At 37.6% G+C, this 27,970-nt stretch overlaps 3 protein-coding genes across 5 annotated transcripts in view; 2 read left to right on the plus strand and 1 right to left on the minus strand.

The window, feature by feature from the left end:
- The window catches only part of LOC137239184 (nuclear pore complex protein DDB_G0274915), a 339,788-nt gene extending 328,745 nt beyond the window's left edge, over window positions 1-11,043 (plus strand). Inside the window, exon 9 of the mRNA XM_067764206.1 lies at window positions 1,493-11,043. Within this exon, the coding sequence (XP_067620307.1) occupies window positions 1,493-2,943 (1,451 nt within the window). The 3' untranslated portion in view covers window positions 2,944-11,043. The remainder of the gene's footprint in view (window positions 1-1,492) is intronic.
- Window positions 11,044-12,992: 1,949 nt separating this feature from the next.
- On the minus strand, window positions 12,993-20,019 carry Clamp (Chromatin-linked adaptor for MSL proteins). 3 transcript variants are annotated; one of them, XM_067764209.1, is made up of 7 exons: window positions 19,879-20,019; window positions 16,679-16,858; window positions 16,417-16,617; window positions 15,460-16,334; window positions 15,210-15,395; window positions 14,812-15,137; window positions 12,993-14,325 (listed from the first exon to the last, which is right to left on the minus strand). In XM_067764209.1, exons 2-7 carry the CDS (start codon window positions 16,844-16,846, stop codon window positions 14,168-14,170), a joined length of 1,914 nt encoding a protein of 637 aa, XP_067620310.1. In that variant the 5' UTR covers window positions 16,847-16,858; window positions 19,879-20,019; the 3' UTR covers window positions 12,993-14,167. The 3 variants fall into 3 exon arrangements, with proteins under 3 accessions (XP_067620310.1, XP_067620311.1, XP_067620312.1); XM_067764210.1 differs by lacking the exon at window positions 19,879-20,019 and adding an exon at window positions 19,515-19,708; XM_067764211.1 differs by lacking the exon at window positions 19,879-20,019 and adding an exon at window positions 17,040-17,058.
- Window positions 17,852-27,970, plus strand: part of Ir40a (Ionotropic receptor 40a) — a 70,599-nt gene continuing 60,480 nt past the window's right edge. Inside the window, 1 exon segment of the mRNA XM_067764208.1 lies at window positions 17,852-18,451. Coding sequence (XP_067620309.1) covers window positions 18,205-18,451 — 247 coding nt within the window. The 5' untranslated portion in view covers window positions 17,852-18,204.

The following is a 27,970-nucleotide window of genomic DNA, read 5'->3' on the forward strand; positions in this document are numbered from 1 at the left end:
TAGTAAATAATACAACTAGAATGTTGAAATTTTACGTGTGGACTGATATTGAGACTCTTGATAAAAATTTAAAATGGGCGTGCCACCGCCCCTTTTATGACTAAGCAATTTTCTATGTTTCGGGAGCCATAGCTCGAAGAAAAATTAGTTCAGAATATAACCATATGTATATGTATTGTAACGAATTTACTTGCAAATCCTTTTATTTGCAATCCTCTGCTAAGTTCGAATCACGAAACTTATACTCTTTGATTTCAACCTTCGCATCTTCTAGGCGCTTCCAGAATCTACTAGTCCAGCAGCTCTCAAACTTCTCAGCTGTAACTACAATTGCACAATTTTATAGTTTTTCTCATTGCATACTTATAGGAGTATCTCAGATATATGCATGTGTTTGTGCATTGACTCTGCACTGCTCGTATACGTACATGGTACATATGTGTAGACGCAATTATTGTTTCGTTTATGTAGATACATAATGATTGATCTATGGATGTGAATTCACGTCACTGCTTAGCATCGGCTTAGAGATGGCAGCACTCCTTAGTTTTGCTAATATTCGTAACAGTATTATTGCGCAGCCTTGTAACACTATTAAGCACACAAAACAAACAACAACATTTCAAGTGTACAGCTGGGTATTTAATGTTCGGTTTCACCCGAACTTAGACTTCCCTACTTGTTTAGACTAACTATACAATACTCAGAGAATGCACCACTTCTACAAGTAATATCCTTTCGATATAATCTTGCATTAAGCGCCAAAAGTTAAATATAAAATGTACATTTTAGGCATTCAAAAGTGAACAAAAACGCAGCGCATAGAAAATTGTAGTTTTTAAATTAAAAATTAAATTTCAATATTTTTATCACAATTATAAAATGTCTGTTGAAAAATAAGTGGGTTTGGGAAGAGAACATGTAGAAACCGCAGAAATATTTCACCAAAGTATTTTGTTGTTGCGTGTGGAAAACTGTTGACTGAAAAATTAAAAACTGTCTACCATTCCATGGTTTCTAAACAGAAAGAATTGTCCTATTGAAAATATGGAAACAAAATACAATCCAATGCCGCATGGTTTGTGAACTACCTGACTTATTGAGATCATGCTGAATACTCCTAACTGTACAATAAAAAATTTCGGAGAATTTAATTTACTTATTTAAACAACTTCGGCGTTGCAATACAAGTAGTACGATTTAATCCTTCCATGCATGCTTGACTCATTTCTTTTGCTAAAACAAAAAATTCCTACTCGTATTAAACCAGAATAAAATATTGTACTAAAACCATTTTAAATTTTTCATTTCATATTTTTACAAGCATAAAACGTGTAAACTCTTCATAGAGTCGTTTAGAATGTCTTGCCGTTGTACTAGAGATATTAGGAACTACTTAAGTATTTAGTGAAAATTCTGATGCCACAACGAGCAACGTTTGACAAACCATACTCCAGCATAATTCTTATCTTTTTTTTTTTTCATTTCGCAGGCGATTCAGCAGTTAGTCAGTCTTTGGTCCGTCATATGCCGCAACAGCAGCAGCAGCAATCACAAAATCCCCAATCCCTCACACAACTACAACAATCCCAACAGCAATTATTAGTTGAATTACAAGCCGAACAACAACGTTTGCGACGAAGCAGTGAAGGTGATGCACCGCAACAACAAAAACAACAACTCCAAAATCGCAATGCCAAAACCTACGCGTCAGGCAGCAATGCCACCAACTCAACGACGCATGCCAACACTATCCAAGACAACAACAATACGGCCACCAACAGCGGAAACGGCGGAACTGGAGGTGGCAGCTGTATCATCAGCACCACCAACGCCACACTACCGACGCGCCGTGTCTCGCTCGGCGACAGCTCCGAGTCCAATAATAAGACAACATCCGAATTGCAGATCAAATGCCGCAACACCAAGTGCGATCGTAGCACCACACCCGCAGATGCCAAAAAGTATTACAAGTCATGCCACAATTGTACCCATTTATATTGTTCGCGTGAATGTCGACGCGCCCACTGGGAGAAACATCGCAAAGCGTGTCTACACTCACGCGCGTCGAATTTGTGCCGCCAAGTGTTAGCCACATGCAAGGATGATGTAGATTCGCAACGCCACCTCAGTTTATTGGCACGTATGGGCTTTCTATCGCAAGGACGTGGCGTTGTACGGGTGCTCTTTCGTTCCGCCGAAGCGGCTGAGAGTTTCATTAAGCACGGCTTTCAGTGTATGGGCGAGGCATCCTATGTGCGTTGGCCCGATCTGATGCCCGCTGAAATGGGTCTTGAACTGTATTCGGAATTATTGAAATTAAGTACCGAATACAAGCCAGACTCGAAAATGTTAATTTATGTAGCCGTTTGTGTGGTTAGTGAAGCGCCGGGCATGGGACAGGCGCCAGTACGCTGGGAACGCCAGCTGGTCTCACGTTGTGCCAAACTGAAACTCTGTAAGAGCATCTTAGCTGAATTGGAACAACAACAGCAAGGCCTACAACAGCAACAAACACAATCACCGTTAACAGTTGTAGCTGTACCCGAAACCACCACCGAGATACTCATACTCACATTTAATCCAAACTTACGCTCGAATACAAATCAAGGTGAACTCATACTCTCAAATATACTCGATATTTTATCAAGACGTGGCGTTCTATTACGTAAACATTATCCAGAGATTTATCAACGTTTACAAACCTACACTGATGGACAAACGGAGAAATTTAATCCCGTTACATTGCATCCGCGTGACTCGCAAACTGGCAAAAGTTTCGTCTGCATCATAATGCCAGTGCATTCGACTGAGAGTGGTGGCGTTATTAAATTACCCTCCGCATCGGATGGTGGCAATCGCGTTACTACCATTGATGTTGGTTCGCCAGCTGCTTTGGCCGAGCTGGATGATGATGAGCTGCTTACACGTGCCACAAGTTGATTTTTAAAAAGCAATAGTCGCGGCAGTACCAAGAAGCGTTCTACGTCAGCAGGTGCTGCCACTTCGGCGGCGTCGGATATGTTATTATTGACAGCGTCAGCTGATGTTGCCGCTGGCTCATTGACGCTGGAAAGTACGCGCATGTAGAGAATAATAAGTTTGGGATGTTCGTATCGTAATGATACACCACGTCGTTTGTAGCTTACATAGTATTTAAGAAAACAGTCATAAAAATAATTCTAGATACTAACCGCAAAATTCATGAAAAATAAAAAAGGTTTATAAAGCTTTGTAAAAAGACGGCCTGCAGAAAGGTGAGACAAAAAACTTGTATGATTTTTAACAAGAGAGCGTAAGTTTGAAGTTTCAAGAGGAAGTTGCAAATTGGTGCTGGGAAAATTTCTTCCAGCAAGAATTGCCAACCAGGAAAACATATGTTTGTGAATCAGGTGATTGAATTTTTCATTGCAAAACCATCAACTCCTTTAAACTGAAAAACCAGCTTAATAAGAAAATAAATCTCAAAATCAAACAACTACATAGATGTAAATTTCAAAGATTTGTGCCTGTTTTTTCAGTGCGAGTTTAAACTCTAGTTAAAGTTAACTAGAGTTAAACCTTGCCACTTTGTGCGATAACATAAAATTTTGCTGTTCATCTCAGCTTAAGCGGCCGAAGTGGCAGCATTAAACTCTATTAAACTTTAACTAGAGTTTAAACTCGCACTGAAAAACCCGGCCTTAATAATAAATAGATGTAACCGCAAACGAAAGAATTAAAAACAGCTGTTTTTGAAAGTCATACAAATTTGCTAATTTCTGTTTGTTGAAAACTTAGCAAATTTCGCTCCTTAACAAGCCAACCTAATAAAACCGCACCTGCTTTTTTTAGCGCACGCAAACAACCGGTGTTTTTGCCCGAACCGAAATAAGCATGCGTGGCGACAATGTAAAACATGTATGCAAACGTCAAATCTAAATGTCACGCAGAACAAAAATTGGAAATCGAGTTAGGTTTTCACGCAGCAAATCCAATTTCGGTTGCGATCATACAAGTTGTATGTGCATGAGACATTTTTGACAGAAAATGACTTGCGTGCGTTTATATTAGGTTGGCCATTAAGAGGGCAAGATGTTCTTCTCTATAAATTGCTACGCTGGAAAATTTGTGCTGGCATTTTTTCTCCGAACACACCTACTCTCATAGAGTTTGGAATTGGAAGAATTTGTTTTTATTTATGAATTTGTTGGTTAGTATCGTATGTATCTTTGTATATAGATACATATAGGAATTTGGTCTTATAATAAGCCTCTCTTTGAAATGAAAATGAAATGAAATAACCTCAAAATGCATTCGAACGAGAAAAGCTTCCTAGTTTATATATCCACATGTATAATTGGATATTAGCGATGTCCAAAAGGATAATGTTACAATTTTAAATATCTCAGGTCTTAATGATGGAGAGAATATACATAGTTTGCAACAAACCTTAAACGGGGTAAAAATTCCTTTTCCGTGGGTATGGTACAGAACTTCAAACTTAAAGTTTGTTATATGAGCTGTCTGTCAAAAAAGCTGTAACTAAATTTCAACTATGAATATGCACCAATATTTCAAAGCAGATCATTAAAATTCCAACATTATTTTCGTTTGGACACCCTAATGTGCTTACATGCTGCACATACATATATACAATACTTATATTAGTGATGTGCTGTGCCGAGTATATTAAGTACCGAATCTATTGGCTACCAGCAAAACTTTTTTTAAATAATAGTTTTGTAGCAACAGAGATCTTACAATTTGTCATGCTGCTGTTCTTGTTATTAAGCAGCATTTTACCCTGCCCGGCGCATACATTGGTATATTTTCAACAAAATCTTTTAACGGTAGCCCTAAGAAAGGACACTTTTCATTAAGGTCGGATCATAACGACATTGGAGTTAGCATCTACAAATCTCCATCACCTGTTGTCGGAGGGGATCATCCAAGACCCGTGTTACTCTAATTTGCCAACCGATGCCACAGCAAATAGATACATTTAGAAACGTTGCCCCATGAGACTCGTAGGAAATTGTCAAATTTCCATCGTTACTTGCATCGACGAGCCGATTTCATAACTTCCGAGCGACTATAGTACTTTGCTTAATCTCACCAATTCCTACTATGTTCGACAGGGAAGACACTAGGGCCGCATCTAGTTTTCATTCCGTAAATTGGACCAAAAATCGCAGCCGAAACTGCAGATGTGAGAGAACGGGCTCTTGTGCGCCAATAAACTCGCAAGATCCGCCAATAAGAATGAGACGAATGGGGTAACATCTTAGGAAATGCAGGCTCGCTGTTGGTGCTGGTAAAATGTAGTCAATCGTGAGGGTCTTCTTAACAATATATAACAAGATACCCAACGCGATAACGTTTTGTGGGACTCGAAAATACACTTTCTTCCGGCAGCTTTTCACCAATCCTTTGGTTGACAACATCAGACAAAGAGTCATAAGACATCACGACATAAAACGTTGCAATCGCTACCATTTTTACCGCAGAGGTCCACAAAAGCCATCCAAGAAGCGACTAAGCAGTACTCATGTTAATAAAACACCTTGGCCATGAAGAAGAGGTAACATGTGTCATCAAACTGTCACTGTCCTCATTTGTCATTCTTGAAAAATATAATAAGGCAAGGGTGGTATTGGGATTGATTCCTGGTAAACTAGCTAACCAAGAATAGGCGTACAATAGCGACATACAATTCTTCCCCTTTACTACGCCGCAAACATTCCATTGGTCAATTATGAGCGCAAAAGCATTACAAAAACCGACAGATGAGTTGGTTTCAAAGAGCATGTACCGAGGTAATTCATTGAACTGAAAATATGGCGTTCACTGGGCAGGAGTTGACAACGGAAGTTACAGACTTGTTTTTCCAATCTAAGCGACCATGTGATGTGGTACTGCGTGTATCAAGATGTGATTCAAGCGAAGAGTAGCAAAGGGTGTTTAAATTATATCTGCGATGCTAGCACATATCATTAGCGCCATACTCGAAGTTACGAACTGCTTGTATCATTGTAATCTGAGTATTTTTGTCTGCAACTGACTTGGGGTTTTCTGCAATCGATTTGAGGGCGTTTTTGTCGCCCAGCGCATCGGTAGAAACAGAAGATATTTTATGGGTCTTCCGAGATAAAAGGAGTTTGGAGTTTTTTGAAACTTTGTTTTGAAATCGGCTTCTGCATTCAAGTATTTTCGGTTGATGTAAAGCTCGGGTCCTTTAGTTCAAGAACCGGGCCCGGTGTTTCTTCGGCACTGCAGATCACTAATAAATACATACCTACTATATAAGCTTAGTACATAAATACATACTCACTTACTGAAAATCTCTGTTATATACATACAAAATCTTCCACTCTTTTCTCCTATCAGTCTCAAATCTCTAAAAAAGAATGCTAAATTTTCATGAATGTATTATACTTACATACATATACACAAATAATAATGTAAAATTACATACATTCATGCATGTACAATAATTCTTCTTCATATTTGTATTTAGCTAGATAAAGTTTAATTTATGCGCTTTCTTAGTGTTAAATAAAAATTAAAAGAAGGATTCTTGCTGAATAAAAAATAATACAAAATTTAAATCAAAAGTACAATTAAATATTTAAAAAAAAAATGTGTACTCTATATAAAAAAGTAATAGATTTAATCACATCCTGGACACTAAAACAAAGTATAAAAAAGGGATTCAAAAAAAATAACTGAAAAAAATCACCCTGGGTATTTCTTAATTTAAATAACTTTAGCAAAAGACTCAAGGAGATTGGCAATCTCTGTACCTATATTTTGGTTATACAGATTCTCTGTAGTGAAAATATTGTCGATGGTAGATTTGCCTGGTTCGAAACCGCTTAGATAAAGACCAATAAGTCTGCACACGATGAGTTCAAACATTCGCACAGTAAACTTGACAGCATCTTAAATGCAACACTATAAAGGCTGACAAGGACAATCATCAAAGGTTTTGGGGGTATTACCGATGATGATGGTCCTTTGCCGGATATAGATCCGGAAAATTCCGGTAACAAGCACCATTAAGTTATAAGCAAGATCATCTCGGGAGCGATTCAATATAACCGGATTGAACCGTTGAGGCAAGAGATAGTGTATACTGATAACGGGGTTCATCGGACGCGACCTAGCCAAGGTTTTTACCGATTCTGCGTACATTTCGCCTAGGAGCTCCTTATGCTAATGTGGATCAAACGGCTGCGTCGGTAGGTGCTTCCCTGCTGTTTTCTTGGAGCGGCACTAGATTAAGCAGTTATTTGCCAGAGTGCACAGGTTTGTGACAATTTAGCAAAAACTGTCTGTTCAACATTTTGTTATGCGTTGAGCTCGTGTGTCTCACTATGCAGATGATGTTCAGGGGTTGTTGTTGTAGCGATAAGGTTACTCCCCGAAGTCCTTGGGGAGTGTTATCGACGTGATGGTCCTTTGCCGGATACAAATCCGGTAGGTTCCGGTAACACAGCTCCATTAAGGTACTCTCCCGACCATCTCGGGAACGATTTATATGGCCACATTAAACCTTCAAGCCATCCCTTCCTCCCCACCCCCAAGTTCCATGAGGAGCTTGGGGTCTCCAGAGCCTCGTCTGTAAGTGAAACGGGATTCGCCGCTCGAAGGTGAGGTTGACAATTGAGTTTGGATAAGCTATATATTGTGCTGGCAACCTGAAAAGCTTGCGCTATGCAACCCCTTTAATCTGGTATTTTAGTCGCCTCTTACGACAGGCATACCTACCGCGGGTATATGCTAACCCCATAACCCGCTGGGGGTTCAGGGGTTATAACAAGTCATTCAGGGTCAGTTCTAAATGCAGCATTTTGGTAGGCCTGCAGCCTCTTGCAGTGTGTTTTTAAGACCAGGGGATCAGATTGGTGAAGCGTAGCATATGAGCGGCCGGCCAATAGCTTTGTAAGTGGATATCAATCTTTATTTATCTTTGTCCAAGTGCTGTCGGTAAGCGACTTGAGGATTTTGTTGCATCTTTGTACTTTGCGTATTGGGCAATCATCAGGCATGTATTTAACCGAACACGTTATAAATAGAAGATGCACTTTACCAACTCCTTACCGCCGTATTTTAAAAAGATCCGCGGGCCATCCATCAGCGAGCGCGAAGTTGTTGTTTTTTTATATAGATATTATTGTGTCTCGCCAGAGTCGTGTGGAAACGGAAATTCCATAGCCTTCGTTGTGCGCTCGGCTTCACCGTCTTCCCTGGGTGCTTTATCCGTCCATGCTGACATCTGTTACCAGCTTGCCATTTGTGTTTTTACATGCGTTCACCTCAGGCTTGACACCTTCCATCTACGCCGAATTGTTTGGTAAAATTTTGGCTAGCAGCTCAAGCTCTTCCTACTCACGTTTATCTGCCCATAATTTCTTTTTGTTATGTACTTTGTGAAGGGGCGCACTCTAAATTTTTTCTCCGTAAAACCTTTTTACATCGGAGTTAAGAAACTTCCACGTGATTGCATAGCGGAACAGGATTTATCATGATTACGCCTCTCATGCCTCGATATACAAACCGCGACGATTTTTCACCAATTATATAATGTATATAATGGTATTTTAAATAATAGTACGCTCATTGATTCATGACATGGCATCCCGTACCTAAGAGATTAGGTTTTGTAAAGCACAGCAATCATTCCTAGTCGAACTGTATATTATTATCAAACAAGTAAAGGTGTTTAAGTTCGGGTGTAACCGAACATTATATACTCAGCGTGAGCTTCAATTGTACATTTCATTTCAGATAAATTACTTTTCTACATAACACGTGGCCCCGCCCGGTTATAAAAAAATGTCTCCCCATTTCCTCTTATAATAAAACTTGATAAGTGAAATATCATTAATTCAAAACAATTTTTTGCTAAGTTATAGCTTGTTATTCTAGTCTACGACCCTTTTAAACTTGTTTTATATCTAAGTTGCCGTGGTCTTTAACCGATCCCGTCCATTTTTACTAGAAATATTTTCTGCTATAAGGAAAATATGTGTACACAATTTCATTACGATATGTTAATTTTTCTTCGAGTTTTGGTTCCCGAAACATAGAAAATTGCTTAGTCATAAAAGGGGCGGTGCCACACCCATTTTCAAAAATTTTAGTGTTTTCAAATTTAATGTTATAATTCAATTTAAAAATCTTTTATATAAAAGTGGGCGTGGTCTTTAACTGATCTCGTCCATTTTTCCTAGAAATATTTCTTGCTATAGGGAAAATTTGTGTATCCAATTTTATTACGATCCGTTAATTTTTCTTCGAGTTATGGCTCCCGAAACAGGAAATTGCTTAGTCATAAAAGGGCGGTGCCACGCCCATTTTTTTAAATTTGAATTTTTTCCTATTTATTGTTATAAATCCACTTAGGAAATGAAATACCCTTGATATAAAGCTCTTTTTTGCAAAGATATATCTTATTTTATTCGTCCATGACCCTTTTAAAAATCTTTTATATAAAAGTGGGCGTGGTCCTTGACCGAATTCGTTAATTTTTTTCAAAGCATTCCTTATAGTAAAGGCCGAATTTTGTTACGATAGGTTTAACTATTTTTGATTTATGATTAATAATATTTGTAAAATTGAATTTATCACAAGTGGGCGGTGCCACGCCCATTTTAAAAAAATGTTCCAAATTTTTATCAAGAATCTCAATATCAGTCCACATGTCAAATTTCAACAGGCTAGGTGTATTATTTACTAAATTATCACGTTTTTTGTGTTTTCCAAAATTTTATATAAATAAAAAGTGGGCGTGGTTTTCATCCGATTTCCCTCATTTTCAATCCCAATCTATTCTGAGTCCAGATAAGCCAGTGTACCAAATTTGGTGAAGATATCTCAACATGTACTCAAGTTATCGTGCTAACGGACGGACGGACATGGCTGAATCAAATTGTTTTTCGATACTGATTAATTTGATATATGGAAGTCTATATCTATCCCGATGCCTTTATACCTGTACAACCAACAGTTATCCAATCAAAGTTAATATACTCTGTGTGCAAAGCACGCTTAGTATAAAAAGAAAAATTAAGAACTAAGTTACAGTTCCAGCCATCTTAATTTTGCAAATAATTATGTAACTTCAAATATTTTAGCATCACAAATCATTAACTCGCTTTGAACAATTTAAAACATAAATATATCCTACTGCTTCCAAAAAAAAAACTATTAATATGTACTAAGGCTAGCGCTAGCAGCATGGTAAATAAGGATGATGATAAAGAATGGCGATTTAATAAAATTGAAATCAAATGAAAAGTGCTTGCAATATTAGATAACTGAAGATCACTCAATAATATAAAAAAACACAAGCTAAATAACGAGTTGTGTATAGAGTTGCACTTAAATATATTAAAAAAAAAAAAAAAAAACAATGACAAGAAATGCAAAATCACTATGTATAAGAAATGAAATGGCATTGAAAATCGTTAAATTTAGTAATTTAAAGAAAGATAAAAAAAATATTGCGAAGCTTGAAGCGCCAGAGTTGAAGTTGTCTACCAGGAGCGTACATATGTATTGATTTAACTAAACTCATACTCATCCTTTATAATCTCGTTTGACTCATACATAAGAAATATTGATATTGATATTAAATCAATAATCATAAAAAAATAAGGATAATTAATTTTAAAATAAAAACTATATATATTTACTATTTACGTATTTCTAAGCATTTAATGGCCTTATTTCATGAACTCGTTTAATGAACACACACACATAAAAATTACATGCATATAACCCACACACACTTACACACCTACATGCATACATAACAAACTAAAAATGCAAAGTAATAAATTATTCCTAAATTAGTAAAATTTTTAAAATTTATTTATCTAATTACAGATATTTTAAATAACTATAGTATAACAATTGTCTTTAGCGCTAATTTTATTATTTTGATTTCTTAAGCTACTAAGTGTGCTGATTTATACAGAAACAAAATAAAATAAAATGACTAAATTACATTTAATACGAAAATTTATAACTAAATTATTTAATAAATTAAATTATAAAATAAAATTTGATGGTTCTTTTTTATTGGATGAATTCAAGTTGAACGGATGTAAGTATTTATATATAGAGGGTGTAATGTGTTTTGAATGGTCCAATTCGAGATTTTAATTGTATTTCAAAACCTATTTCGGCGCCTCACATAAATATCAGCTTATCTCGATAGCCAGTTGAAAAAGCCCTGTTTCAAAATTCGGTTGAAAATTGTGCTATCGCAGTTCTGAAGCCGTGCTGATAACAACAACCTACCTATTGGCCGACTTTCAGCATGAGCCTTTCGCACAATTCTCTGGATATAACCTTAAACAGGCTATGAACTATCAGCTAAACTAGTAATGCATGATTATTGCCTATTATAATATCAGCCAGCCGTCTTCTGAGAGGAGTAGTGATATGATTCGCGACATAATAGTTCAGTTCAAATTTGCCAGTTTTTTACACAATGTCACCAGATATTCCCTTTAACGTCGTGTATACTCGTACAAAGCGCCTGATAAGTCGCCAAAAAAGCGGAAGAAACTAATTCATATCCTTATCAGTTTTGATAAGCAGAATTGTTGTTATTGCTTTTTGGGAGCATACTTAAATTTGAACTTTTTTCTTTTTATTTAGTTTTATTTTTCAAAATCCGCTTTGAATCGGTAATGGTCCACTGATTTTGCCTAAAAATAAAAAGAAATATTGATATGTGCTATTCTAAAAGTTTTGTACTAAAGACTGTTTCGAAAAGAAAGCGCACCGTCTTAATTATTTCTCGAAGTGTTGTGTCTATTGAAACACAGCAAGGTTATTTTAAAAAATGTTTAAAATTTCAACTTAATTCGCTCTAGGTTTAGTGATATTTGGGCTTAAAGATGTGGAAAAGTGCTTTTTTGGTCATTTTTGAACTTCTGTGAAGCAATAAGTTGCAAGTATCAAAATAAAGTGGAAAATAGTTGATGTAAGGAAACCACCAAAATTCCAAAAAATGTTTAGTAAACAGTATTAACTGAAGGATGTCATTGTATGCCTTCTAGTGCCATGAATTTATTTAGGAAAGTATGGTAAAAAACTACTTTTATGGTAAACTATTTCTACTATGTAGAGGCTTTGGAACTACCTCTTCTTATCACAAAAGGGCACTTTATTAAAGAAATAAAAAATGAAAAGGGTTCCACGTAACGTCTGCTTTAGCAGCTCAGGTCTACAGCGGGATTGCAAGTTTGCTTTTCTCGAAAAAACTGTACTAAAGTGAATTAAAGCTGATGAAAACAAGACTCTGCCAAAACTACGAGATTTATTTATTGCTTCGTTCCTTTAATGCTTAAAAAAACATGTAAGGCGCGATCACCTCCGAATAGATTTAAGGCCACGCTTCTCATCCAATTTGCGTCGTGCTCCTTTTAATTTTTCTTACAAATTGGCGCGACGGGACCTACTTGTTTTATGCCGACTCCGAACTGCATCTGCAAGGCAGATCAGTTTTCTTTGAGAGCTTTTCATGGCAGAAATACACTCGGAGTGCTTGCCAAACACTGCCAAGGGGCAACCCCGCTTAGAAAAATTTTCTTCTTATTGAAAAAACCTTGTTTCTAAAATTTTGATGTTGCTTTGCCCGGGGCGTGAACCCAGTATCTTCAGTGTGATAGGCGGAGCACGCTACCATCACACCACGGCGGCCGCCTTTAATGATTAACTAGTTTAAATATCTAGCATATTCCATAAGAAAACAAATTTATGAAAAAACTCCAAAAGTCGTCGAATTAAAAGCACAGTTAAGTCTCCACATGCTTTTCGAAACAGTACATATGTAGCTATTTTTTAAACATTTTGAATCAAAAACTTTGTACTTACCATTTTTCAGTTTGGATTCATACCCGGAGGTAGTTTGATGAAATTCAGATATGAAAAACTTTGTTTTTTATTTTCTAAAAATTCATTTTTGATTTATTTATTAAAGTATTTGATTAAGATTAACTTAGTTGTAATTTAAATCACTACCATTTAATTTAATTTATATTCAAACGTCTCTTGCTACATCATTATAGTATACAATATTTGTATTTATATTTTTCGTTAAATTTACGTATTTATTAATGTATATTTTATCGTATCGATTACGTAGTGCATACATAGTTTACGTAGTTTTTTACATAGAAGTTTCCACGCAAAAATGCGTTATATTGCCATTTTACTTATATTTTTCACTAATTTGTTTTATATCTTTTTTTTATATTAGTTCTATTTATTTACTGTTAAAATTTATTTATTTTTTATATTTTTATAGGTATATATACTTACAAATAGAAATATTTAAGATAATATTTTATTATTTATTTTATTTTAACGTTCCACTAATTATACTGCAACGCCCATTAAAGTACAAATTAGGGAGATTACGCAAACATTGCTGAGCAAAAAGTAGAATTACATACAAAAGTTTAGGGATATTGCATTGGCATGAAATTTAGTAAGGCGAATGTAGAATTTCGCCACTAACAAAAGTAATGATTTAGCTATGAAGAGCAAAAACTATGTTTAAATAACCAAAAACGAAATTGGGTCAAGTTATATGTGCTTCAAGCATCCTTTAAGCATTTCAACCATTAATAAATATGTGCAATAATAAAATTTATTATGCACAATATTAACCCGAATGTGTATAACCATTAGCCGCAGTAGCCGATGTCACAGCTGTTGGTGTGGCAGCAACAATTATTTCCCCTGTAGCTGTATGTTGTTGATAATAATAACTTACCGTTTGCAATTGTGGGCGTGTTACGTTTGTGGCACCTCCAACTGTATTAGCGGCATCTTGCAAATAAGTAGTACTATATTGTTGTTGAGTCATTTGCGATTGTTGTTGCTGAAGTTGAGTAATATGATGCTGTTGGTTATTACTATTTGTTGTTACAGTTGTTGCAGCAACACCCACTGTTGCTTGTTGCTGCACAGCTAGTGGTGGTAGTGTGATCGTTGTTTGTTGTTGATTTGCTGGTGATTGTTGTTGTGTTGTTAGCGGTGCATTAGTCGTCGTTTTCGTTGCCGTAAATGTGGGAATAGTTGAAGTAGTGGTTGTATGTAACTGATACCTTTGCGCAGCAATAATTGCGTTTGTGGCAATCGTTGCTGTTGCCGCTTTTGTCTATAAACCAGATATGATGACCTCATGTTGCGCTTCGTCATCCATTTCTGGTATTTCTTGTTTGTGTATCATTACTGACTGGCCATCCGTGTTCATGGATTGTTGTTGTTGCTGTTGCTGCTGTGGTGTTTGCGCTGGCTGGCGTGGGGCTGTTTGTCCTGCGAATTTAGAAAGTGTTAATTAGTTAGAAAAATAAAATCGTTTTATAAAGAAATAACTAGTATTTTGCCAAAAGCTAACTGGTGTCTCAGCCAAAATTACTTAAGTGATGTTTTGTACAGAAATAAATGCTCTGGAAACCAAGCAAAATGTTATATATATGTGGTATACTGGTGACGGGATAACGCAAATAAAAATACTTTTAAAAATTCTCCTAAAATACAAAATTGAAAAGGCAGCATACCACATATTGGAATACAAGCCCGACATACATCTTCTCCGACGCATATCTCGGTTAACTTATATTAATTAAGTTAATATCAAGAGAGCTTTGTAAGGTGTTGATGAAAAGCTCAAAAAATTTATACACTGCCTTTTGAGTTAGTGACAATGATGCAGAATTCAAATCAAGGTAGGCTTTGGGAGAAAAACTGCTGGTGTTTACGAATCAAATAAAAACCTTGAAAAAAGTACCAATAACTTACCATATTTCTGATGAATTCCTCTATGCCTCTTAAGCGCAAAACGATCAGCAAATGCGGCCGAGCAGATATCACAACGGAATGGTTTCTCGCCGGAATGCACTTTTGCGTGATTTTTCAAATGTGCCGCCTGTGAAAATGCCGAACCACAAATATCACATTTATACGGTTTCTCGCCTGTATGTATACGACGATGATTCCACAGAGTGGCATGACGTGCAAAGCCTTTGTCGCATACTTCACATACATAAGGTCGTTCACCGCTATGCGTACGCTCGTGATTCTTAAGATGTGGCGATTGTGAAAATTGCATGCCACAAGTTTGGCATCTGTAAATAAATGGAAACGTAATATAAATACTAAATATCTCTCCAAATAGTTAAAATTTCGCATAAACATACTTGTACGGTTTTTCTCCTGTATGTATCCTTGCGTGATTTTTCAAATATACCGCTTTTGCAAAAGCCAGTCCACAAATAGTGCACTTGTAATTCTTCTCACCGCTGTGCAACTTTTTATGAGACCAAAGGCTCGAATAACGCGAAAATGTACCTTCGCAAATGTTGCACGTAAAAGGTTTGGGATTTCTGTTGATAAATAATTTGAAGTAAGCGCTAACTAAATGTTTGGGTAATTATCATTGTGACTTACTCAGTTTTGATGTTAATAGCTTGTTGTTTGGTGGCTGGTGTTCCTGTACCTACAAACACAACACCAGACCCATTGCACTTTGAACACTTTGTCACCTGTTGCGGATTGCGTTTCTTTAGTGAATGATTGCTAGATGTATTCGTTTGTTCTTGCTTCTGCTCAGGTGAATTTGGCCCAATTACCTGCAATTGATGTGTCAGCATTCCTCCTTGAGCTGTTAGCGTATCCATTGGAGAGGACTCCGTTCCAGCACTGGCAGCATAATCATTTATTTCGCATTTTATTTCACCATCTTCGGCAACAAATAGTTGCGTGGGTGCAATGCCCTGTTGTGCGGCCATCTCCTGATCGGCACGTAGACAATCCTCGCAACGCACCAACTTCGGACCTTTACGTTTTGCTGGCTGCAACATTTGATTGCCGCACGTTACACATTTCGATTGTGTGAGTTTCACTGATTTTAGGCCACTATGGTTGGATGTAGTGACGGTTACTTCAGTACCACCAGTGTTATGGGCAGTGGTATTTGTAGTGATAGTGTTTGTATGTTGCTGTTGCTGCTGTTGTTGTTGTTGCTGCTGCTGTTGTTGCAATACGGCTGTAGCTGGTTCCAACGCTTCAGTTGCCACAATTTGTATCTGACCTAAATGTCCATTATCTGTTATTATATTTTGTGTTTGGACTAATCCCTGTGCATTCACTACTATCGTTTCTGGTTGTGCTTGCTGTTGTTGTTGCTGATCACTACCATCCTGGGTATGAATACGTTTGTGATGATTCAAGAGTGCCAAGTGTGAAAACATCAAACCGCATACATCACACTTAAAGCTGATATTTGAGATGGTGTTCTGTATTGGTGATATCGTCTGCAAAGACTAGTAAAAAAGTACGGAGTTATTAATACATTTACTATTTGTAGTTATGGGTAAATAAGTATGTACATTTATATATACTTACTGCAGTAATGGGTTTATTTTGATTAACAATCTGCAAACGTCCCTGCGCATCCAGCGTGGCAATACCGATGGTACCACCCTGATTTAGTTGCATACCATTCACCAGGGCGTAGTTGTATCCACCAACTGGCTGTGCAATGTAACATGTTTTGTTGTCGTCGGTGGTCAACTGTGCCAAATTAACGGTGGTTGCAGCGCCTCCCTGTAACATTGATGTAGACTTAATATAAGTATTATGGCACACATATCTAAGCTGCACTTACATTTGTGGTTGTGTAGTAAAATGTAGGCTGTTCTGCTTTTTGGCCTTCTATTTTTGGTTGTTTCAGTATCGTGCCATCGGTTGTTTGATATTGTATGGTGGTAGGCTGCCCATTGGCGCCTATTGCATTTGTTGTAAATATAATATTTTTAGTCAGATCCTCCATCATCGGAGCGGCTTTCTGGTTTAATATTGTAAAAAAAATAATATTACATGGGTTACAGCTTGTTATAATGGGCAATAAGATATAAAAGCAACTTATTAGTTTAAGAGGGGGTGATTTGAGTCCAATGAGTTTTGGAAGGCCTGCAACTTTCTCCAGTGGGTGTTTTGTAGATCGGGAAGAGCTTGGTATAACTTACTTCATAGTATGTTTTAGTAGGGTTTCCAGGATTGATGACTCAAAAGCTTTGGTAATTCCATACGACAGCATGACACTTTTAATACGCGTCTAAAAATGTCGGAGGTATCAAAAGACGCGTTTTGTATCCAGGATTGCGAATCCGAAAGCGTGTTTATGAAAAGATATTCACGATAAACCCAAAAAGCATCCCGAGCCGCTCTGAAACCGCGGTGGGATCCATAGTATTTATGTGCAGAACCCATCAAGCACTGTTCTGTGGTGTGTTCCTAACTACTTCCGTCAGGGTTATCTGAGTATTGGCATTCACGGCAGTGGGTGTGCTATGCAATACAATTTACGCGCCAATAAACCTCACAAATTCCTATAGTTAACCAACTCCGATGAGTTGTTTACATTTTTGTTGACATACATTTCCCAAAAACAACATAACAGTAGTCCTTCTTTTTCAACATATTCATCGTAGGTTTGCAAGGGTGAAAAACAAACCAACTGCATGATTTGGCAACTCTGTAATAGATAGCCACACCAAAGAGGATAGATATATCTATCCTCTTTGGCCACACTAGCCGCTCGTTATTCTCGTCATGTCCATACGTGCTCGTTAAAAATATATGTAGTTGAAGCTCTTTGGTTGAAGCAAAGAGGATATCTATCCCCTTTGGTTGAAGGAGAGAACTATATGACCAATTGAAATCGGTTGACAAATCTTCCATAAAGTGAATGAAAGGATAGAAAAGTGATGAAAAGAGGATGCTTTAAGAGACAATATAACGAGCGAGAAATCGGAATGGACACGAATGAAAGATTAAAGTAGACCAGTAAAAGGTTTTAATAAAAGAAATAACATTTAGAGGGAACAATTTGTTTTAATTTGATTAATCTAATTTATTATTATTATAAATGTTCAATTTTTATAGCTCATGCTATTCATGACTAGCACTGTTAAATAATTTGTCAAAATTGTGCTAGGAACAAATTTTCAAATAAATACATACATACATACATTTTCCCGGGGAGGATCCAACAATGGTTTGGGGATCAAAATTATTTCTACGCAAAACACCTTTCAGTATAACTGTAAGAGTGTGCAGTCTCATCCACGAACAAATTTATTTTGCATGTAAATCTCGACAATTAAAATTTCGATAATTCTATACGACAGCATGACACTGCTAATACGCGCCCAAAAATATCGAGAGAGGTGTCAAATGACGCGTGTTGAGATCAGTATTAATAATCCGAAGGTGGAAAAGAAAAATAGTATCTCTGTCCGGACATATTTGCAGTTGAAGTTGAGTGATTTTCATGTGGTTGTGGTAATGTTGTGTACCCACAAAAAAAAAATTGTGAACATAAGTGTTTTGCGCGGCTATAGTTTTGGTCTCCAAACCGGTGTTGGACCCAACCAGGGTAATTTTTATAATTGGTAAAAATTTTTACCAAAATTTATATTTTCCGTTTTGGGATTCGTGGTTGTCTCCAAAAAGCGTCCTTTGGCCCTCCAGCTATTTTTGGATACGTAAAGTTGGAAAATCGTTGCACCTTATTCAAAATATTCCCCATATACTTTAATGGAAGTCCAAGGCAACTTTCAGTTTTGAGAAGGGGTGTTAGAGGCGTTGGTTCCACATTGCAATTGAAAATATGGTTGGTGTAATGTTAGAACACGTTGGTCTGACGGCGATTAGTCGCAAAGGAGTATGTGACTGTTGCCCGTTTTGATCTTTATAGAGACAAAAGACGCACTTTGGACCCAGAATCACGAATCAGAAAGCGGAAATTGGAAATTTTATTTCTGTCAAAAAATATTTCCAAAGATATTGACACCTCTTCCGATATTTTTGGACGAGTTTTAGCAGTTCTTATAGGCATATCGCGTCAAGTAAACTATGGATCCCATTCCGGTTTCGAGGCGATAATTGTTCGGGTTTTTGTTTATGTTCTTTAATTGATGAAACATTTTTGTAGCGTCCAGATTGTTGATGCTGCGGTCGCAACGCTTTTACAATTTCGGACGCGTAATTACCGTCCACCGCTGCATAATACTATAATCAAATTAACTTAAGCCTGACTAGTTCCATATACAAAAATGAAGTGGAAAGATGGTCGACCCCTTACGTTTAGCAGCACAATTTTTTGGAGGCTATTCTCTCGCCGCCCGTTATTCTACTCTATTTTACGTGCACACAAACTTATTAACGAAAATGCAATATCGCCATTAAATACATAATTAATAATCCCCGAGATAATACTTATGCATTTCAATTCTTATGATACATTCATTAACAAATCGTAATATATTAGCAGATTAATTCTTAGTCGCGTTAAAACCAATTCACGAGCTCCATGTGCACCCACACGAAATGCTACGACTGCCTAAGTTGGCCAATAATTCTCAATCGAACACGCAATTAAATTACAATAAATTTTCACTTTTCATAAATTAATTAAAACACTTTTGTTTTGATCTTACACTTCTTATGTTGTTTTCGCGGCTTGTATATAATTTGCGTTTATTATTGTTTTTTCTTTTTCTAACAAACTCCAGCAACGCAAGAGACTACGTGCGAGCAGGCTGCAAAAAAGTTAAAAATTTTCTTTTTTGTTCCATGCAAATTCAATTCGTTTTCACAAACACGATGTCGCTGTCGCCGTCTTCGTATTCGTACAGTTCGGTAGAGCGAGCAGTGCACCCAGCGATGTATAGACAAGAAAAGCAATATGGCGACTGCCCAATCGAAAAATTGCATTGGATTCTCATTATAGAAATTCCAATACACATTGCTTTATACAAACACTATTCTTCACGTATATTTACCAATAAATAAAAGAATTACCTTGCAAAAAATTGATTTCCAATGCAAATTACTAATATTCTTTAATTAGATCTTTTTGTTCAAGTTTTCTTCTTCGCACATTTAAAGCAATTCATGAATTTGCATTGGCTGCGTATTCGCTTCACCGTTCACACGCGCTCAATCGCTGTAAGAAGACTGAAATTTTTCAGTGAGAAAGGGACACCCTGTTCTCTTTTCTGAGAGATTTTAACAGCGTTGCCAATCGCTTTGTTTAATTGTCAATAAAAAGTAAGAGAAAATGAAGAAAATTTTAATTTATCTTGTATTAATTCAATTATTTATGCAAACAAGTAATCAAAACACGTCTAAATTACCATTAAAGCATGCTTCACATTTAATAATTGCATTCAGAGTAAACGTTTTACTTATAATATACAGTTAGTATATATATAGTACAGTTCATAAGTGCGCCTAAAAGTATGCGGCGATATATGTTTTGAATTCGGCTATAAATTTTATTATATACCCCTTTGCATACCGAATATAAGCCACCCAGAATTAGGAATAAAATCGGAGTATTCGGCAAGTGGATTACTATTATCATAAGGAATTTCCTGAAAAAATGGTTGAAAACAGATTAGTGTCACGGTCTCTCTTTAAATAATAGGCAGCCTTTTTGAGAAAAATTAGGGAAACTCATTGCTTTAGCCCACAACAACAATGCACGTTCCAAAATGTCGGTAGCGGTGCTAAAAGACGCATTTTTGACCTGGGATCAGAAATTCGAAGACGAAAAAATGTATCTCTAGTCAAAAGATATTCCCAAATAACCGAAAAATGAACGGAGACCGCTCCGTAACCAGTGCTGGGATCCACAACCACATAGAAAATTTAGATTTTTTAAACGGATTTATTTAGCTTGACTTTACAGGCTAGGCTGGCTGGTTGGCCGGCTGGCACGAATGTTGTAATTGAAATTTAAATAGCTTCCCATTAAACTACAGGCTTGAGACTTGGAATATAGTTCACCCCCCTTGACAATGCAATAATAAGAAAAAATCGCCGCTAGGTTGTGCAAGGATCGAGATATTCACCAAAATCGTATTTGTGGTCCGATTTAGCTCATATTTGGAACACATAATACACACAGGAATAGAAAGCGACCTATGAAAAAAATCGGCGCTAGGTGGCGAAAGGATCGAGATATTCATAAAAATCGTATTTCTGGTCCGATTTGGTTCATATTTGGAACACATAATGCATACAAGAATAGAAATCGACCTATGAAAAAAATCGCCCCTAGGTGGCGCAAGGATCGCGATATTCATAAAAATCGTATTTGTTGTCCGATTTGGTTCATATTTGGAACACATAATGCATACAAGAATAGAAAGCGACCTATGAAAAAAAATCGCCGCTAGGTGGCGCAAAGATTGAGATTTTAAAAAAAATGGTATTTGTGGTCCGATTTGGTCCATACTTGGAACATATAATACATACATGAATAGAAAGCGAGCTATGATGTCCGATTTGGCTCATATTTGGAACAAATATTACCTACATTCCGGTAGAAGTGACATCAAGATATTTTAGAGTTGGAGGAGGGACAAGCATACGTGGCGCAGAGTCGAGTAAAGTCTTTGGAAGGATTATGTATTGAGAACTTAGATTGTAACAAATTGTCAGGAAAGAGTCCTTGTAATAATGAGTCACTAAATGAATTAAATAGAATAAGAAATAATAGGCAATCAAATAAAGACTAAAAACGAAAATAAAATAATTAAAAAAAAATGTTTAAGTTAAACGGTTTTATTGAAAACAATACTTACATTAAGTAATAATAATACTAAAAGCTAGAAAATATTTAGGTATGTCCTAGGTACTAGTCACCACACTCCTCATCAATGTAGGGCGTTGATCAGACAATTAAATAAAAGCGTTGGACGCGTCAAATCTCTATTGTTAGTCATACTGTAAGGCAACCCTTATGATAAGTGTTGAGTGACCATAACATCAATCATTAAATATTAACCACGTCAATTTTTTTGACCACACCAATCACTCACAATGAGGGTTACCTTCATAAACGTCACTTTGAATGACGCCAATTAATTTCGCGCATTCAACTCGTCAAGAAGCAAAAGTTTTCAGCAGCTCACATACATATATATTAAATTTCTAAGTTTGTGAACATTTTTATATTCAACAAATAAAATTTCAAAAAGACTATATTTAAAGAGTAAAGTTCATCAGTTTCTTGTTTTGGTATTGAAAGCGGTGTGTGTGCGAGAAGTCTACGCAATTAACATTGTGTGCCTTACTTAAGTTGCGTTAAAGCGTTTGGGCGATAACCTGCGTCAACTACGACGCAAGAATAAAGATGACCACGATGGACATCTTACAATACATAAGACCAACTGAACTCTAATCGGGTTATGCTACGCCTCACATTTTTAGAAATTTCACGCGCCCAACGCTTTTATTTAATTATCTGATCAACGCCCTAGATTGATGAGGAGTGTGATGAATAGTACCTAGGACCTACCTAATTATTTTCTAGCTGTTAGTATTATTATTACTTCATGTAAATATTGTTTTCAATAAAACCGTTTAACTTAAAATTTTTTTTAATTATTTTATTTTGTAAATATCTCTTGACATACGTAAATAAAATGTTTAATTCATTTTCCTGGCTCCAAAACGGTCTTTTGACTCCTTACCCAGTGTATTAGTAGTTGTGAGATGAAGTAAAAAACTACCAAAATTACGTAATATCAATATCACAAAATGAAAGAGAAATTTAATAATTTTGGGTACGGACCCAATTATATACCTTTTTGGGAGCCATACATCGAAGAATTAACGTATCTAACTTAACTTTTAAGGCATAACATCTTTTTCTGGTAAAATTTGGGGCAAATTCGGTTGAGAACCACGCCCCTTTTTTAACTAATTAATTAATACTTGGCATGATATACCTCCGAGGAGATTAAATCCTAGCTACTCTCTCAATTTGCGTCATGCCATATTTTGATTGCTTCTACAAATCGGCGGAACCGGACCTACACGCTTTATGCCGACTTTGATTCGAACTTACGCTGATAAACTTTTCATGACAAAAATAAACTCGCGGTGTGTGTGCCGAGCAACAGTCGAGGGGCGACACCGCACAGTCAAACGTTTTTCTGATTGGAATAATTTTTCTTAAGTATTTTGGTGTGGCTTCCCTCAATAATTGAACCCTGGCGTGGAAGGCGAACGCGCTACCACCACACCACGGCTCCGCCCCTTTTAAAAGGATCGTAGAACAATATATAAGATAAAATATTTGCGGAAAATACATACTTATTAATTCATCTCTAATCGGAGAGAGTCAACATAGCGAGAAATTAAAAATATAGAAAACTGAGCGTGGCACGGCAAATTCTTTGACCAAGGTTTGGGAGCCAAGACTTAAACAATTCACGTATCGAAACTAAGTTCGATAAACACATTTCTTTTATAATATTGTGACGATTATGAGTGGCACTAAGTGATACTCACATCCCTAGTCTGATGCTAAGTAAATGAAGTCACAACAACAATAAAACAGACAGTCACTTGTATCTACATAAACGAATCAATCATTATGTCTACACATATGTAGGTACACGCAGCTGAGAAGCTAGGCACAACCACATGCATATATCTGAGATACTCCTGAAAGTATGCAATCAGAGAAGTTATAAAATCGTGCAATTGTAGTTACAGCTGAGAAATTTGAGAGCTGATGGCCAACTAGTAGATTCTGGAAATGGAAGCGCCTAGGAGATGCGAACGTTGAAATCAGAGAGTATAAAAGGCAGCAAAACTAGAGGCGCTGGAATTCAGTTTCATTTGAGCTATCAATCAGTTTGGTTATTAAGCAAGCTATTCGTTGCAAAGTTTGAGTGTTATTGTGAAGTAATTTAATAAAGATCATTTTGCATTATTAAATATTAGAGTTATTTATTCAACAGTTTAGTGACTCGAACTTAGCAGAGGGTTGCAAATAAGAGGATTTGCAAGTAAATTCGTTACAATTGGTGTCAGAAGAGGAATTTTTGAATAAATTCCAGAGGACAACAAGGATATGGCAAAGTTCAGTGAATTGAAGATCCAGCAACTGAAGAAGGAGTTGGACAGCCGTGGATTGAATACAACCGGCAATAAACTCGAACTTCAGGCACGACTACGAGAGGCAATGGAATAAGAGGGAATTAACGTGGAAGAGTATGTCTTTCATCTTGATGGCGAGGAGACAACAAAAATTTAAAAGAAAAACGAAACATCGCAGACAGTTACCAGCACAGACTTGAACATGATATTGGCTGCAATATCTGCACAAACATCGACAGTAGCATCAATGTCGTCGCAATTGGCATCCCAACTGGAAGCGCAAGAGGCACGTATAACAGAAATGTCATCACATATATCCACAAATATGTCATCACAACTGAAAGAGCAGAAGACATATATGGCATCCCAACTGGAAGAGCAAAAGACATATATGACATCTCAGTTTACTGTGCAGTTGAAAGCATAGGAGACCCGCATATCCTCGCAGCTGGGGGCACAGGAGATAAGGGTAGCATCGAAAAGATAGTACCCATGGAAATGCTGATACAATGTCACGAAGACCATGTAGTTTCTAATGCAAGCACTCTTCAAAGGCCGAGGCTAAAGAAGACATTATAGATGTCCGGTTAATGACTATAACATGTACAGATAAATGGGACAAGGAACAGCTAAGAAAGTGTCAGCTAGAAGATACAGATCTGTCACGTGTTATGCAAGGGCTCGAACGAAACGAAAGACCAAACAGAGAAGAGATGTCAGCAGAGAGTCCCATTGCGAAGTCATATGGGTCACAGTGGAACAGTTTAGAATTGATATCCGGTTGCCTTCATCGAGTATGGGAGAGTGAGGATGGTAAATGCAAGAAGAAACATATAGTTGTTCCCAGAAAGAGGATTCCTGACGTGCTCAGCGAGCTGCATAATGGTCCAAGTGGAGGTCATCTTGGAATCATGAAGACGCTCGAGAAAATTAAGCAGAGATTTTATTGGGTTGGTTGCCGTCAGTCTGTCACCGATTGGATTGCCAACTGCGAGGCTTGCAACAGATTGAAAGGGCCTAAAACACGAAGTCATGGCCAGATGAAGCAGTATTTTTCAGGTGCAGCATTTGAACGGATCGCCATGGATGTCGCAGAACCATTTCCTACTAGCAACCGCGGAAACAAATACGTACTGGTGGTTATGGATTATTTCAGTAAATGGCCAGAGGTATACCCAATCCCAAACCAAGAAGCAGAAACAGTAGCAGAAGTGGTTACAAACGATTGGGTTGCAAGGTATGGGGTACCAATGGAGTTACATTCTGACCAAGGCAGGAATTTCGAATCAGCTGTGTTCCAAGAAAAGTGCAAGAAGTTGGGCATTCGGAAAACACGGACAACTGCATTGCATCCTCAGTCCGATGGTATGGTGGAACGTTTCAATAGAACATTGGAGGAGCATTTAAGGAAAGTAGTAGACAAGTACCATAAGGAGTGGGATACACACATATCATTATTCTTGATGGCCTACCGATCGGCGGTACATGAGACAACGGGCCAAACTCCCGCAAAGGTAATTTTTGGCAATGACCTTCGACTGCCAGCTGATATGAACTATGGGATAGATGCCGATGTGGAGAGAAATGTCAAGAAATCCACTGGTGTCTTGGAAGAAGAGCTGAGAGAGATACACGATCTGGTAAGGCAACGAGCAAAGATTATGAGTGACAAGATGAAAGCGAGGTACGATAAAGCAATTAATTCGGAAGGGTTTCAGGAAGGAGATTTGGTGATGTTATACAACCCACAACGAAAAAAAGGTTTGTCCCCGAAATTGCAGTGTAATTGGGAAGGCCCATACAAAGTTGTAAAACGGATCAACGATGTAGTGTACCGCATGCATACCATTGGCAAACCACGAACCAAAATGAAAGTGGTACATTTGGAAAGGCTGGCAGCGTTTAGATCGGGAGATTTGTATGATCGGGACCATCAGACTTAGGTGGAGGGCAGTGTGACGATTATGAGTGACACTAAGTGATACTCACATCCCTAGTCTGATGCTAAGTAAATGAAGTCACAACAACAATAAAGCAGACAGTCACTTGTATCTACATAAACGAATCAATCATTATGTCTACACATATGTAGGTACACGCAGCTGAGAAGCAAGGCACAACCACATGCATATATCTGAGATACTCCTGAAAGTATGCAATGAGAGAAGTTATAAAATCGTGCAATTGTAGTTACAGCTGAGAAATTTGAGAGCTGATGACCAACTAGTAGATTCTGGAAATGGAAGCGCCTAGAACATGCGAACGTTGAAATCAGAGAGTATAAAAGGCAGCAAATGTAGAGGCGCTGGAATTCAGTTTCATTTGAGCTATCAATCAGTTTGGTTATTAAGCAAGCTATTCGTTGCAAAGTTTGAGTGTTATTGTGAAGTAATTTAATAAAGGCCATTTTGCAAATATTGGAGTTATTTATTCAACAGTTTAGTGATTCGAACTTAGCAGAGGGTTGCAAATAAGAGGATTTGCAAGTAAATTCGTTACAATATTGTAAGGAATTTAGGGAAATTCCGCTTATTCCAAACCTTCTACTAACGTTCGAAGCGCTACACGGAGAACACTTTTTGGGACTAAGTTTCAGGCCAGCGCCAGCTATTCTTTCGAAAACCTCCTCCAAGTTCTTCAGATGTTCTTCGAAGTTCTTTCCCAACACGATGATGTCGTCTAGGTACATAAGCATGTTTTCCTATGTAGTCCTTTCAGTACCTGATCCATGAGTCTTTCAAAAGTAGCCGGTGCATTACATAGTCCAAAAGGCATCACTGTAACTTGCCAAAGACCATCACCGACACTGAAGGCTGTTTTCTCTTTGTCTTCCTCCTTCACTTCCACTTGCCAGTAGCCGCTTTTGAAGTCCAGCGTGGAAAACCATTTCGTACCAGAGAGCGAGTCCAGAGTGTCGTCAATTCTTGGCAATGGGTAGCTATCCTTTTTCGTAACGTCATTCAACTTCCGGTAGTCCACGCAAAACCTCATTTTTCCATCCTTCTTCTTTACAAATTCTACCGGTGAGCTCCATGGGCTAGATGATGGTTAGATGACGCCGCTGTCGCTCATTTCTTGTATGATTTGACTTACAACTTCCCGCTTCGCCAGTGGAACACTTGGTGCGGCCTGGTTTGGAACCATCCTGGTCAAATATGTTCGCGTACTTTAGGAGCAGTTGTTTTGCCTTACTCTGATAGGTCTCCTCTAGGCCCTGCGTCCATGCCGTGATGCCATTTGAAAGATCAGTATTACTAGATGAAACGTGTTCCGGGAGCTGTTCACAGTTAATAACTACTTCAGCCTCTTGGCATCTTCCCAAAATAGCTCCTTTGGTCAGTTTGAGTGGTGACTTGAACTCATTGAGTACTCTTACCGGAATACGTCCATCTTGTTTTGTCATAGCCAGGGTTTTTCCTACAAATATATTCAGTGCTGATGTGTTTGCTGCTTCTACAACCCACAATTTGTTTGTCCCACAATCTCCATCAACCTTCGCCCAGATGACTGCTTCGGATTTTGGTGGTATTTGCTGATTATCTTCCACCAGCACTCGTTTACTGCTGTAGCCTCTCTCGTAGCCGAAATTAAGTGGCACATCCATGTTCTTATATCGCATCGTATTGCTTTGCATATCTATCTTGATGCCTTGGTCGATTAAGAAGTCCACTCCAATTATGATTTCATCAACAATCTCTGCCACTATAAAATTGTGTAGTACCGTGACGTTCCCAATTGCTACTTCACATGCTACTTCTCCAATTACCTGGGTGTCCTCTCCCGTGGCTGTACGTAATCTTGCTCCAGGCAATGGTCTTATCTTCTTGTTGACTAAATCTGATCGAACGATGGAATGGGATGCACCCGTATCTACAGTCAGTAAACGTTCCTTTCCATCTACATGCCCTCCGACAGTAAGATTGCTTGACCTTCTTCCAATTTGCGAGCTAGAGATAATGGGGCATTCAATTGAGGGAGCCAGCTGTCGCCCCTT

Source organism: Eurosta solidaginis, chromosome 2 (assembly GCF_040869045.1).
Source record: "Eurosta solidaginis isolate ZX-2024a chromosome 2, ASM4086904v1, whole genome shotgun sequence".
NCBI lineage: Eukaryota > Metazoa > Arthropoda > Insecta > Diptera > Tephritidae > Eurosta > Eurosta solidaginis.